The sequence below is a fragment of the Mustela nigripes genome, chromosome 12 (genome assembly GCF_022355385.1).
Source record: "Mustela nigripes isolate SB6536 chromosome 12, MUSNIG.SB6536, whole genome shotgun sequence".
NCBI classification, from domain to species: Eukaryota; Metazoa; Chordata; class Mammalia; order Carnivora; family Mustelidae; genus Mustela; species Mustela nigripes.
Genome location: NC_081568.1, coordinates 6881323 through 6896698, shown reverse-complemented (window position 1 = coordinate 6896698; position 15376 = coordinate 6881323). Strand labels below are relative to the sequence as shown.

General features: G+C 48.2%; 1 protein-coding gene across 2 annotated transcripts in view; it reads left to right on the top strand.

Annotated features, from left to right (window-relative positions):
- The window catches only part of SEMA5A (semaphorin 5A), a 444506-nt gene that overhangs the window by 298762 nt on the left and 130368 nt on the right, over positions 1-15376 (top strand). For both annotated transcript variants that reach the window (XR_009407368.1, XM_059416873.1), the window contains exons 8-9: positions 6366-6464; positions 8046-8259. Coding sequence is in view for 1 of the 2 variants with exons in the window: in XM_059416873.1 (XP_059272856.1) it covers positions 6366-6464; positions 8046-8259 (313 nt within the window). In the remaining variant the exon portion in view is untranslated. The remainder of the gene's footprint in view (positions 1-6365; positions 6465-8045; positions 8260-15376) is intronic.

Sequence of the window (15376 nt, the reverse complement as noted above, 5' to 3'; positions counted from 1 at the left end):
ATCGGAAAACATTTACATAGAGTCAGCCTCACTAGAGCAGTCCCCTTATCCGTGGTCTTGCTTCTGGAAGTTTCCACTGCACGCGGTCGGCCACAGTCCCAAGGGAGGTTAGAATGGTTCTGTTTAATTGTTTGTTGTTGTAATCTCTCACTGTGTCTCCTTTACAGATTAAACGTTACCATAGGTCTGGTATGAATAGGAAAAATCATAGCGTATGTAGGGCTTGGTGCTATCCAAGGTGTAGTTCAGGCATCCCCTGGGGTCTTGGAAGGTCCTCACAGGTAGAGGGGGGCGGCTCTAACCTCTGTTTGGGGAGTGCATTTCAGGCTTTTCTTACCAGCCACAAGTTTAGAAATGAGAATTCAGCGATTTCCTATTTTTTGTTTGTGCAGTAGTCTTAGGACAGCTGACACAGAATTACAAAGTTTCCCTTCTCCCTGAAATCAAAAGAATAATGCAAAATGTGACATCTCAAACATGAGAAAAATGCCAGCCATCTTGGCGGAGCTCGTGTTTTTTCCTCTGCGCCGCAGACAGCGGTCTGGGCTGCCGCACACAGTGCGGGGCCTGCCAGCCCGGAATGCCGGGCAGGGCGAGGGGGCTGAGCCTGCGGGCTGGGGCGCCCCGGGCCCACTCGCCACCCTGCGGGGAGCATTCCTCGGCCAGCCGGCTGCAGAGCAGGGGAGGAGACGGATGACACATTTGCTCTTGTTTCCCTGGGGTGCTGGGACCCACACAGGCACCGTTTCACGTGTAGTCCATTAAACGGAGAGTTCAGGGACTCAGGTCCAGAAGATGTCACCAGATCTTTGATTTGGGCCCGTTCAGAGGAGAAAGGAGGTGCGGAGACTGCCAGTTCTCTGTGAGCTTGGAGTTCAGTTTTATTTATAAAATTTTCAGTTCATTTTGGGGAAAGAGGGTGACTCTGCCTACGAAGTCCTCAAACATTTCCTGCGTTAAAGGGGGCAGAACTGCCTGTTTTTAGGTATTCAAAAATTTTTTATAGTAAAATCTGTCGTATTGAGTTCTTTTCAAAATAGCATTACAGAAACCCACTTCAAGAATTATTTAAATGTCTTGTAAACAAATATTATTTTAAACATAAATGGTCGATTCTCCTGCGTGCGAACAACAGTCCCTTGTCTGTCTGGGGTCATTGTGTCTGAGCCTCCGCCCTGCCCGGTGCCCTGTGGGAAAGACACCAGCTCTGGGGGTGGGCGGTGGGAGGATTGGGGGGTGGTGAGGAGCTGCTTTGTGTGCCTTTTGGCGCTTTTGCTTCTTTCTTGGACCTTTCTTGATCATCTCATTTCAGTACTTTTGACGCCAAGTTCCTAGAATTATTTTGCTCTCTCGTGGGACAGTTTTGATCAGAATCCAGGGCTCTGTGTATTGTTCTGCCTGTGGTTCTCCTGGGTTCTGCTTGCCATGTTGTCCAGCTCTGCAAGGAGGGTGGTGAGCTCCAGACGTCGGGGGGGGGGAAGCCACCATGACTGCGTCCTGCCTGGGAACCTGGTGGCCTGCGGGGGGGTGGGTGGGGCACACAGCTGGACATATTCACCAGAAGTGCCAGTGTTTGGAATTCTTGAGTCAATGCATGCCACACCCTGCAGACCTGGATTTATTTTATGTAATTACTGCAAACATGGAGGATTCTTCAGATGGGACACTAACAACCAGTGGAGATTCTGTGCAAGAAGATTCGTTGTTTTTTTTTTTTTTTTTAATTGAGGTGTCCCCAACAAGTTTCCCATGGAGTTCAGTTGAAAATAGTGACATTATGTAAATAGATGCATAATAAATATGCGTTATCTATACCCTGTGCACTATATAGCGTACGATCAATTTGATATACATATTGTGTACTTACAGCTATGTATTTTTATATATGTACATTGATATATTTAGATATATATCTAAATATATCTAATATCTAAATATATATAAGATATAAATATATATCCAGATATATAAATACATATTTAGAAATAAATAGGACTATAACAACATGCCTATATATTTATTTAAACTTAGGTAGTCTGGGGGCACCTGGGTGGCTCAGTCAGTTGAGCATCTGTCTCTCGATTTCGGCTCAGGTCATGATTTTGGGTTGTGGCAGCGAGTCCCGAGTGTGGCTTCAAGCTGGGCACGGAGTCTGCTTGAGATTCTCCCCCTCCCTCTGCCTCTGTTTCTCCCCCTGCACATGCTCGTGCACTCTCTCTCTCTCTCAAATAAACTCTTAAAAAAATAAACTTCTGTAATCTGTGCGTACATATATACGTATGTAATACACGTGTCTCTTACCTAATAGGCTCGTATGTACATACGTCTCACATACATACATTTACATCTGATGGGGCGATGCCGTTTCCCGAGACTCACCTGGTGACCGCGGCTTCCGTGAGTGCACACTCAGCACGAGAGGCGCGGGCCGTCGCCCTGCCTTGCTCCTCGGCGATCGGGGGCTTGCCGAGATGATGCGTGACTAAGGGAGACGCTGCTTTCAGTGGGAGCGCTGTGCTGGGCGCAGGCGCCATCTGGTTGCCAGCCCTCCTTCCCCCCTCTAATGAAGACGGAATGACATTGCTGAGACATCGATCCCGATTCCAGATCGTCTTTCTACACAGTTACAGCCTCTCTTCAAGCAGAACATACCTGTCTTGGGGGGTGGGGTGGAGGATGAAACGCTGTAAGGGGAAAACCAGTGAATTCATTAAGAGAAAGGTCCTTACAGCATGTGCTTTCCATCCGGACTCAGGGCCATGTGTCCTTGAGACCAAGTGGGCCTTGGCCTGCCTCTGTCTCGAAGCTCTTGTAGTGAGTCAGCAAGTCCTCATTCTGCTATCAATCCAAATAAGAAGTGCTTCCAAGTCAAGGACAGGTTGACCCGCCTGTGGGATCGCAGGCACACGCAGGTCGTTTTCATATTCAAGCGGTGTTATCAAAATGTGGATCGATGACTCTCATTATCTACAACAGAAGCCGCGTGGTGGCTGGCTGCTGGCGGCCTTGGAAATGAGCACGGTGACTTCTTGGAAAACCAGAATTCATCAAATTCCCTTAAACCGTTTTCAAGATGCAGAAATGTGATAAAAGAAAATTCTTAGATGAGAAAAGGAAACTCGAAGACACTTAGCTAAGTTGATTTATAGGACAAACCTATACCAGGATCTGCTAAAGGGACGTGGGCATCATGCCTGTATTTTCAAACAAGCCGTCCCAGCCGGTCCTTCTGCACGTTTAAATAACCCGGGAACCGTCATGTTTGTAGCAGTGATCAACAGCACCATCCACCAGATTTTCCACAGGAGAATTTGGGTCGTAGGCTCGTCACCAGCAGGAGACATGATTACAGAGCCTGGCCGTTAGGCCACATCCTTTCATTCTCTCTCTCTCTCTCTTTTTTTTAAGATTTTATTTATTTGACAGATAGAGATCACAAGTAGGCAGAGGGGCAGGCGGTGGAGCGGGGTGGGGGGGAAGCAGGCTCCCCGCTGAGCAGAGAGCCTGATGCAGGGCTTGATCCCAGGATCCTGAGATCATGACCTGAGCCTAAAGCAGAGGCTTCAACCCACTGAGCCACCCAGACACCCCAACACATCCTTTCATTCTTAATTTTGACTCTGATTCCTAGATTTATCTGCTGTTCAAAAGCTAAGTATCTCTACTTCCATTCCAATATGGTCTACATTCTGTTTTGTGTGAACTTACCCCAGTTTCTCTTAAAAAACATTATTTTAAATGCATCTGTTTGTTTAGGACTCGCTCCCAGACTGCTTCTAGAATCCGTTGGAGCAGTCTTTGAATTAAACATGAGGAGACTTTGAAGGGAGTGAGAACGGGAAAGCTCTGAGCTGATCGGAGCCAGACTCTGGGCAAAGGAGTTCACCTCTTGTCAAGAAGAAACACACAAGTATACCCACCTCCAAAGGTTCCTCTTACAGGACACGAGGAGCGAGCATGCCTTGTCCTAGCCTCGTTGGTGATAAGCCAACCTCTTCCTGTCCTCCTCTCCGTCCCCAGTGCATCTCAGCCTGCATCCTGGACTCCTCGAAAGCACGACTCTGGTCAGGTCCCATATGTCACAAGCAACTCGGATCGACAGGGCTGGGTCTGCCCTCTGTCCTTGAGAACAAGATGGCATAGGCCTCCCTGTCTGATCATCCTGGTCCCTCCTCTTCGCCCACCCTGCCCTGCAGACTCACTGGAAGAGCTAGGGAAGCCCATTGGTGGTCCCTGGGCACATGACCCTTCTCAGACAATAGAGCTGCCCGGTGTGTTCTCTGCTGGTCCTGAGTACTGAAACAGGCTTGTTCTAGTTCTCTGTTCCAATTGAAATAACAGTGTGCCCTCCTGTATTTACTTTTTTCAAAGACTAAAAAAAAAATATTCAGGTTGGATTTGTCCTGCCTGTCCAGTACAGTTCTGCTTCTTGGTGCCCACCGTCCCTAACTGCACTTCAGTTCTCCATCAAGTTGGTGATGGATCTTCATGAATGTTAAGGGCCTCAGTCAGATTTTCCCTTTGTCTTCTTTTGGGAAATAAAGATAAACACATTTTGTAATCTCAATTGTTACCCTTTGCAGACTGATAAGAGGCACTTGCTTTCTCTCCCCAGGTCTATAGACACCATCTTTCGGTGGGATCTTGAACTACCTTACCCTCGACTGTGTCCATGGATATAGGCTTGCTTCCAGCACGTTGTGTCAGTCTTTTGCTTTAAATGACAACAAAAAGTTCTTTTACGTCTTAGACTCCTTCTTAAAAGAGTTTTAAAAGCACAACAGAAAATAAATGATATCCCCTGTCCACAAAATCCCCTCTCTCCCCAACTGTTAATGATTTTAGCATCATTTCTGCGTCTGTTTTACGTTTAGGCACGAAGACTCTCAGCTCCCTCTGTGCTCCAGGATGTCTCCTTGGAGTCTCCCTCAGACATGCTGAGGCCTTAGGCCTTTATGCTGTGTTTGCAGACCCCTGTGCCCCCGTGTTCCCCGACGTGGCCGGGCCACCTCGCCCTTCCTCTGTGTCCTCCTCAAGCAGGGAAAGGGATATAACCGTGTGTCTCTTTGAAGTCTTGTTTTGTTCTTTCTCCTTCGAACTTTCTGCCCTTTCCCAAGTCATAAAAACAAAACGGAGGAGAACCGAACCAGCCTCCGCCCGCGGGTGGGCCTTTCTCAGCTGCCCAGGCGCTGCCTCTGTTGGCCTTCATTTCTCCCTTCTGATACCGCGCTTCCAGCTTTTGTTCCTTTTCTTGTTCTGCTCCTTGCGTGTTCAGATTGGCAGCCAGGGGTAATCTGTTACTATCCTTGCTGGCTCTGGTTTTGGGAGAATTACCGTCCCTGACATCTGACTTCCTATTTAAAAAGCAAATCCCCAAACTTAGCTCTTTTGGTCATCCTCATGGCTAGGCCCCCAAGCAGACTGAATGACGGCAAATCAGCAGGGCATGGAGATCGGGGCTCCGTTGATGGAAGAGAGCGCTGTCATGCGTCAAAGGCGGAGCTCCTTCCACGGGGCAGTGGGCCATGGGGACCACTGGGGGTCGTGTGACATCGGCTCTGTCCACTTGGTCGGCTCCTCACCACGTTCTGTTGGTTCGCCGTGTTCTCGCCATGCCCTACCGCACCCCCTGCCCGGTTTGGGCACTAAAGGACAAGGGACCCAGTGAAGGAAGGGGTTCCCTTGTCTCTCTCCTGACCTGAAATCTCCCTATCTCAAGTTTAGCTTCTACACTGAGCGGCCCTTCAGCGTTGGGTCAGGTCAGACATCACGCAGAGAAACAAATAACGAATCCCTTCACAAACAAAAAATAAAAAAAAAAAAGTTTATAGATTCTCACTACCTATAGGAAAGCACTTTGAAAAGTTTGTCTCAAACTTGTTCCAAATTGTTTACAGAGTTTCACATGTGATCCTGGCATTTGGAGAAGCATTTGTAACATTTTTTTTTTTTCAAAGTCCTGGAAAGTTTTCTAAGACAGGTTTTCATGAGGGGCATCCAGTAGTTTCCTTTTATTCATTCTCTTAACACATATCGAAGGTGATTTCAGGTTTGCACCGTTAAAAGGTACAGTTAAAAATGAAACCACACTCATCAAAAAAAGATACATGCTTTGAGGTTTTAATTGAATGTGTATGTTTATCTTCATAAATATCTTCTATTGAACAAGTGTGCAGGTAGAGAAGGTCAGATTATTTAACAGTTTTATTGTTTTGGGGGCGTCAATATCTAAGGCTTTTTGTTTTTGTTTTTAGTGGTCAATTACCATATAATTTATCAGCCATTCAAAATTGAATCACATTTGCCATTCATTCCTTTTGGGTTCAGGCTGGTTAACATGTTTTTTGTGATATTTTTCCCCCCAGGAGGAATGTCAGAACTACATCCGTGTGCTTTTGGTGGGTGGCGACCGGTTATTTACCTGCGGGACCAACGCCTTCACGCCTGTCTGCACCAACCGCTCGGTAGGTCTTCATCTCAAACCTCGACAGAAGTTAATACCAGGAAAATCCAAACATTCTGTTAAAGCTGTAGTTTTACATGCATTTCCATTCTCGAAGGAGTTGTTTTTTCAATCAAAGAAAACGTCTTTTTTTTCCAAATGGAATAAATACTTGAGGTATTGATTTATTACTAATCACCCTGACCAGGCTACAAAGAGCTGGAAGGAACTCGGCTTGTTTCATTCAACTTCAGTGTGTTTCTAAACTGTTTCTGCCAGCTTTTCCCCACCAGTGATCCTCAACAGTAATCCCCAACATACTCTTCCTTTAGCCTGGTTTACTGTAGAGATGCCGACAAGTATTAAATGGCCTTAAAATCATAGTCCAAATGACGAAAATGCACTTGACCTGTTGGGTAAGAGCAATGTCAGAAAAACGAAAGGCAGCCAACACATGCAGCCCGAACGCCGGGCAGAGCTAAGTTCCACCCTGGCCTCTTCCCTTTTCTTCTCACCTGCCCTTTTTGGCGGGGACTTTCCGGCATCTGCACCTTACACCCGTAGATCGTGGGGTCCTCGGAGCTCTCGTGACATCTTCCTGACTCGAGATAGGGATTAGATGTTCCGCGGGGAGCAGGATGAAGAAAGAGTGTGATGTCGATCTCCCGGTGGCATCACTTCTCTCAAAGCTTGACTCGATCATCTGCAATATTTTCCAATAACCGAATTGGCAGTTGTTGGAAATCCAGGGAGGATGAGGAGGAGGATGGGAAGTGCTGCCCACAGAGAGCCCTCGGTGTCACGCCCTGTTCTCAACGCTTCACACCGACTTGACTGGTGGTTCTCTACCCCATGTGGTATTTACCTTTTGGGTCCCTGTTGTTTTCAACAAGAGTTTGAGGTATAAAGCATTGAAGTGGCTGGCCTGGAGCTGACTGAGGGCACAGTGAGCAGTGTGTGGGGAGGCCCTGTGTGGCCTCTGTGCTCTGCTACCACCCAGGTCAGAACAAAGAAGCCCGTGGAACTCTTCTCATTCAAGGATCAGTTGAGAATCCAGCATCTGAGAAGCGGGGTTCACACCAGAAGCCTACAGGACCCCGCGTGGGCTGTCTGAAAACTGACAAAATAAAGTCTCGGAAATTTGGGCTATGCAGTCCGAAGTAGCACGCATCTTTATCTGGGAGCACAGTTTGGGGCTCTTTATAGCATTTTAATTCCCTTACAGTGATAAAATTGCATGTAATCTAATTGTGGTTTCTGTTTCTCTCAATATTGAAGTTTTCTTTATTGATGTGGAAAGTCTGCAGTGCCCATGCATGACCAGTGGGACCCACGTACAATCATCTTATTGCAGTTTCTGGGGGGGTGTAATGATGTGAGTTCTGGCAGCTCGAAGGGAGGCGGGAGGGGTGATTGATTGGTGGCTCCTCCTGTCAAGTACACCGCAGGGTGTTTCCATCAGAGTCAGAGTGCACACCTCTGTCACGGCTTGTCCTAAGCCCCAGAGAGTTCATCACACGTGTGTCATTTGCGAGTCGGGCTCAGCTGATCTCAGGCTTTCATGGGGGGTAATTGGTTTCGTCTCTCCTTTCTTCCCCCGCAGTTGAATAACCTGACCGAGATCCATGATCAGATCAGTGGCATGGCCCGCTGCCCCTACAGTCCCCAGCACAATTCCACGGCTCTTCTGACGGCCGGCGGGGAGCTGTACGCCGCCACAGCCATGGACTTTCCGGGACGGGATCCCGCCATTTACCGGAGCCTGGGCATCTTGCCTCCACTCCGCACGGCGCAGTATAACTCCAAATGGCTCAATGGTGAGTCTGCCGGTCACGGCCGGCCCCCACCTCGTTTGTCTGTAGCTCCTGGTGACTGGTACTCAAAAGCAAGCTGTCGCCACTTCCGAAGAGAAACAATTTCTTCATTCCTCAACAAATCAGAATGTCACTTGTTTTGTACATCAGTGTGGACGGCCGTCTGTAAGGAGCTCTTTCGGAGTAGAAGGGAAGTGACGCTGTCAACGCTGGGGACAGCAACAACAGGGCTAACGTTGACATGACCACGCGTCAGACTTAAGCTGGTTTTTACGCTGTTGTCCGAAGTTCAGGAAATGTGATATCTTATTGCAGCTATCTGTAGATTGGTGTGCATTCTTCCGTAACTTCTCATCATAGATCTAAAAGCAGGAAATGACTAGCACTTCATGAAAATTGTCAGACACTGGGTAGCAGACTGTGTTGGGCCACGGGTAGCTCCAAAGAGCTTGATCAGTTTTAAAAAAGTCTCAAGTCACATACCCAGGGCATTGGGGTGCACGTTACTTGGATTTACTTACTTCGATGGCGTGAGCATCCCTGGTCGCTCCGCCGTCCACATTCTGGCAGTGTGGTCCTTGGACTGACCCCGCTGGGAGCGCAGAATCTCTCATGCAGTTTCAGGCACTGTACCCAGGTGTGATGATATCCAGCAACAGAAGCCAGATTCCGTGTGTCTTTTTTTTCAAGAAACCCAAAACCCAAAACCCCCAGAAGATGTCCTTTCAGTCTTGGACTGGAAATTGGTCATGTGCTCACTAAGCAGTCAGAATAGAGGCTGACTTTGTACCATGTCCTGAGGGAGGTATGCCAGCTGGAATCGAGCTCTTCGTGTGTGTGTATGTGCCTTTATGAATGTGCCTGCACACACACCCATGTGTGCGCACACGCACATATATGCCCATGTGCACATACCACATGCACAACGTCATAGATAGATACGTGCGTCACATGTCATCCCTTTGTTTGATAGCTTGCACAAAGATGAAATCTTGCCCTTGCCCTATCCTATTTATTATTTTGAGCTTTCAAGTTTGACAAAGATTTACTGACCTTCTGTCAAGTACAGGCTAATAATGTAGATGAGAATTTCTCAACCTCAGTACTATTGACGTTTTGGAAAAGATAATTCTTCGATGTGTGGGTGGCGCATGATGGTTGGCTATCACAGGATGGTTAGCAGCGTCTCTAGCCGGTCTGTACTCACCAGATGCAATAGCGTCCCCCTCTACCCAGTTGGGACAATAAAAAAATTTCCAGAAATTTCAACGTGTCTCCTGGGGGAGAAGATGCCTCTGGTTGAGAACGACTTGCTTAGGCTTAGTATTTATGTACATTTATTTGTGTGTGTATATATATATATAAACACGACACAAGCATTTTTCCAAATAATATAGTCAAACCAGCCCCAGGTTGCCTTTAAAAGATTCCCTTGTGGAGAAAACAAGATCCTCATCAACTTTCTCCAGTAATTTAAATGACTCTGCACCCTTGCAAAGGGCACCATGAATTGTTTTCCTAAACTGAAGCTCTAACTAGCTTTTCTTCTTGAACATTATTTCCGTTGAACTGGCTTCAGACCCCTTTGGGCCCTGAAGCTTTCCTCTGTTTAACTTAAAGTTCTTTTTTCTGTTCATTTGTTGATTTTTACTGACCATGCAAAGTTTCCACTTAAAGATCAAAATTACCTGCCCCCAACCAAAGGCATTGTAATTAGACTTTGTCCAAAGCAAAGTAAAAACTAATTAGGAATACCATCTCTCTCTCTATTTTCCCCCCAGAAGTGGCCCCCTGATAATTCAGATTATAGCATGAGTTAAAAACACTGACTGTTTCTTTGCATGTGACTCTGATTCCCACTGGCTGGTCCGATGGTCTGATTCCATTAACCTCTGGGTGGACCCCTTTCTGTCTGCGAGTCGGGATGGGGGAAGGGCGGTGGGAGAGCTAACCCTGCTCACCCCAGTCTCCGTCGGCGTGCTGCCATTATTCGTTCAACAGAATGCATCACATTTTAGCTTCCTAAAGTGTGCTGCTGTTCCTGTATGTAGAATCCAACACGTGCAGACATTGCACATAAGTCCAAGGTCACCGTGGTAAAGTCAGCACTCAACCACCTTGTCATCGTCATTTCCATGACAATGACTCGCCCTGTTGCCCTCAGCCCTGCCCACCCCCACCGGCCCACAAAGGAAGGCCCCCACTCCCTGGGCAGAGAGCAGAGAGTTCTCGATGTTGAGCCTTTCTTCCCTCTCCTGTGCCTTGTTAGGTCAGTGCCTTCTACTGAACTCCTGGTTGGCCCTGGTTTGGGCTCCGATGGACCATCCAGGACAGATTCTGGCCTCTGACCCCACTTAGTTCTGCTTCTCACCCACCTGCTGAGCCGGGAAGCAGGGGCCTGTATTCTTCCTGACCTCACTGGAATCCCTACTTTGCATCCCATCTGCTTTGTGACCAGATGCCCTGGTCTCCGTTCCCCACTGTGCTCTGGAGTCGTGTTCTTTCTTTACTTGAAATTATTGCTGTATTTGTTATTCCTTCCCTTTTTTTTTTTTTTTTTCTCTAGCCTCAGATTTCTTCCTCTCTAGCGACGCCTGCCACTTTTTAAATAAAAATGTGCAGATGTCTTTCCCCTTCAATGAGACAAAAACAATAAAGAAACCCAAACAAGCTGAGAATGAAGTTAGTTCTGCAGTATCCAAAAAAGGGTATTACTTCCTGTTGAGATTTTAGAGACCCATTCACGGAGGCGCTTAGAATCTTCTCCACAGAGTGTTCAGCTGGTTGAGAATCAGGACACGGAGTGAGCAAGTAGAGAGCCGAGGTTTGGATTTACTCTTGATAGAGCTGAGCAGGTGCTGAAAACCCGGTGCTGGTGTGTCCAGTTAAGAACGTTCAGGCTCTGATCTGCCGAATGAGGAGGAGACACGGGCCACCCCCATGGGGTCGGCAGGCGGCTGTCTCCTGGGCACGCGAGCTCCCACTCCGGGGAGGTGGAAAGCCCGGGGCCTGATGATTGAGAAGGTGTTCATGGCACTCGCTCATGGATGTGAATGCCGAGGGTTCATCACTTACTCATCTTGGGCTATCACGGATCGTAACCTGCTCACCCGTGATCATGACCAGAACTCACTGCTTTGCTTTGGCCATTTTGGGGGTTTTGCCAACAATTCTGTTTGCTGAAAGAGTTGCCTCCTCAGGAGAGAGGTATGGAGGACAGGGCCTTCCGACTGTGGTTGGCCTGTTTTTGTCTTCAGTGTGGTGCTTGCGGTGAGTTGTGTATACAGTGATGTGTCTATACTCACAGGGGGCCCTTCCCATGGTTCATTTAGTTACCTCATACAGGAAAAACGCAGTAGTCTTTGAAGCTTGTACGAGAGGCCCCTTCCTCGCCTCTTGAAGCTCTGGTAGCCCCAGATATTCCTGGCTTGTGGCAAATCCCTACAGTCTTTGCCTCCTTGTGCACGTGGCCTCGTCTCTCTGCTTGTCTGCGTCCTCACGTGGCCATCTTCGTGTAAGGACACTGGTCATCCTGCATTAGGGGCCCGCCATACTCCTCCTCTTCAGTCTGCCATGACCCTATTTCCAACAAGGTCTCGTTTGCAGGTCCTGGGGGGGGTTAAGTCTTCAACATGTGTGGGGGGGATGGCGGGATCCATGATGCGGGGCTGATCACCAAATGCTCAAATGTTGCCACCTCCCAGCGCAGCCCCTGGTTTCCGGCGACGGCCCCACTCTTCTCTCTGGGCTGTTGTGTGGGTCGGTCTTCGGCTGTGTGTGGCCCGGCCCGCTTGCTCGCTCTGCCCCGACTCCTGGGCCGTTCCCCATGTGCGCCATGGGGAAGCCGCAGCGCCGCGCCTTCCTCACCGCGTGGCTGCGCACGGCCTTCTGCTGTGCTCCCCTCCCTTGGTTTTTCACCTCCTCCCAAATCCGGCCTCCACCTCCCTTAGCTCCGATTAGAGTTTCAGCTCCCGGGACTCGGCTGGATCGCTCCTCCCTTCTCGGCATTACACAGGAGTGAGCTCGTCGCATGGCACTGGAGCTCTCGGCCATGATCGTGCGGGGAACCCAGAGTCCGCACTCCACCTGCAGAGAGAGCCGAGGCCCTACCCACGGCCTCCCATTATCCTGTGTCCCGACTCCTTCCCACCCCATGCTCCCTCTGCTTTGGCCTCGTAAATGTTGCACAGGGCCACTGGCTCTTGGCTGCCTTCCAGGAATCAGCCAAGGCCAGAGAGTCAGTCGCTTAAGCTTTGTGGTCCATGGTGTCCCCATCGAAGCTGTTCAGTTCCTCCCTCACAGCGGCCTCCCTCCAGGTGGCTGGTGCTCCCGAAGCCTCATTTACAGCCAGCGGGCGGGATTGGCCTCAGGCTGTTGTTTGCGGGCCCTGTTCTAGCTGAAGAGCTCCCCTGACCTGAACTCTACTTGGCCGACTGGTTTAGCTCCTTCCAGTCTTTGCTCAGACGGCCTTCCAATGAGACGTCCTCTGACCCCTTAGTTGAAGGGACGCCCTCTCCCATCCAAGCCCTCCTGGTCCCTCTTCCCTTGCTCAGCTTTTATCCTTAACTCCTATGCCCTTCAGTGCTTGTCTCCTTCCTCTCTAGAATGGAGGTTTCCCATGGTGAGCTAATGTGTTTTGTTCACTGATGTGTCCCGCATCAGTGCCGGGCACGTAGTAAGCTCTCATCAGTATTTTTGGAATAAATGAGTTACTAGATGAGGAATTGCTTCTTTGCTTGCCCCATAAGTGTATGAATACTCCAAGGGCAGGGATTATATGTGAGCCATCTTCATGTGTCTCATTCAGTGTCTGAAACACACAGTCGAAGCTCTGTCAACGTTTATTGAATGAGTAGGAGATAAGCCCATGTTGTAAATTGTAGAAATATGAATGGTGTTGTTAAACAAAGGGAACATGTCATAGGAATTATAAGCCAGAATTTAAAAAAAGAAAGAAAGAAAGAAAGAAAGAAAGAAAGAAATTAATTCATGTGTTTGAAATTGATTCAGGTCCAAACATCTGAAAAAACTTCCTTCGTCATCTCCCTTAGACGAGTCACGCCTGTGACTCTGTCTCAACCATGATTTAGTCAGTTATCAAACGCAGTGCAATCGATTAGGTGCTTTTCGGGAGGAATTTGGAACATTGAGTTATGTGCTCCACAATGAATGTAAGTTTCAACATCAGATTTATCCCCCTGGGCCAAAATCTCTCTGAAAACAAATTTATGTGTTTAGAGAAATACCTTAACAGCTTTAATGCATTAAAATACTCATCATTAATAACCTTTATTAAATGATTACTGTAAGGCAGGATAATAAATGTTTAATGGCCAGTGCTTAAAATAGAGGAGCTGTAAAACTCGCCTTCAAGAAATTGGCAATCAAATTGGGGAAACAATAAACCCATGAAAAAGGGAAAAATGACATTTCCAAATTAATAGTATGCAAATTCAGTTTGTAGGTTATGAGGGAAATACATACTTTCACAGAGGGGGGAATAAAACCTCTGTAGGAACTTGGAAAAACTAATTCATCAATGGGTCTTAAGAAGTCAGCATGGCAGTCTACATGGACATCATCTTGTTAACCCTAGTTGAACTGCTGGGTTTCCTTCTCTGCGGGGAAGGGTTTGCCTGTCGACAGAGTTGTCCTGATGAGGTCCCCAGCTCCTTCTGTTTCTACAGGTTTCAACCGTGACCTCATGTGGAAGCAGACAGACCTGACATCAAAGGCCTTCTCTTTTTAACAATATTATTTCATATGAGCTATTATGGTTTTAACCAGGAGAACTCTTTTCGTAACAATCTCAACTTCTCCTGGTTCGAAATGCTTCGATGATGTTGCCAGCGCCTTAAATAGACTCATTGAGGTCTTTAAAATACAATGAGTAACCTCCTAAGGATTAAAGATAATTTACTTGGAGGGAGAAAATCCCCTCTGTGCTTAACTCAAGCAGAAATTGTTTCTCCTCATCGTGAAGACAGGTGCCTCGTGGAGAGCTCAGCACTTCCCCTGAGAGCAGATGTCACCTCCCAGAGCTGCAGGCACGGCCAGAGTCACTCTTTCGGGCTTGTCCTGGGGACAGTGAGAGTTCACTTTTGACAGTCTACACAGCACATTCCCTCCTGGGCCCCTTTGCTCTCGGGGCTCCCTGGATGGACATTTGCTAGAGCAGGAAATTCATGGATTAGAGGCAGCCCTCACAAAACAAGCCAAGTACAGACAAGTGGTGCCTAGGAACTGAAGTGTGTTTGTGTAGGAAAAGTCAAGTCTTTATCAAGGAAAAGCTCAGGAAACTGGAATTAAAAAAAAAAATCACGAGTGCTTAGTTAGCAGCTAGTTTTCTTTTTTTTTTAAGATTTTATTTATTTTTTTTGACACAGAGAGAGAGAAGAGACAGAGATCACAGTAGGCAGAGAGGCAGGCAGAGAGAGAGGAAGGGAAGCAGGCTCCCCGCTGAGCAGAGAGCCCGATGTGGGGCTTGATCCCAGGACCCTGAGATCATGACCTGGGCCAAAAGCAGAGGCTTTAACCCACTGAGTCACCCAGGTGCCCCTAGTTTTATATTTTATTAAATGGGCATCTGGGGAGATGCTTAAGAGGGGTGTCACTGTGAACAGTAGGCTCTCTTGGGGACCTCAGCTTCGAGGCTAAGTCTGACCTCTAACGCATGAGGTCTCCGCTCGCTAGGGTGGTGAGTCACATGGGCATAGAGCCTGCGAGCAGTTGGGGGACATGGGACTGAGCACGGAGAACAACCTTTTCTTACTGGTGGAACATCAGGCAGGTTGGCCATCTTGTGTGGGATGCAGGTCTGTTGGAAATTGTGCTGTAAACCCAATCTGAGCATCTTCTTGGGGTCGCAGGGGCTCTTTGGAACTTGTCAGGTCGATGGGAGAGTCCACACATGTGCCATCTGTAATCCTCCACAAGATCCGCCGAGGGAGATGGCGCCGTCCCTGTTTTACAGGTGTACAAGCCGCCGTCAGCGGAACTAGCCCCTGCACCAGAGCCCCGAGGCCGCCGGGCACGGGAGCGGCCGTCTGCGACACGCGCAGTCCAGAGCTGGTGGTCGGCGCCCCCGCGGGCTCCCTCGTCCCGAGCTCCACGTTTTTAT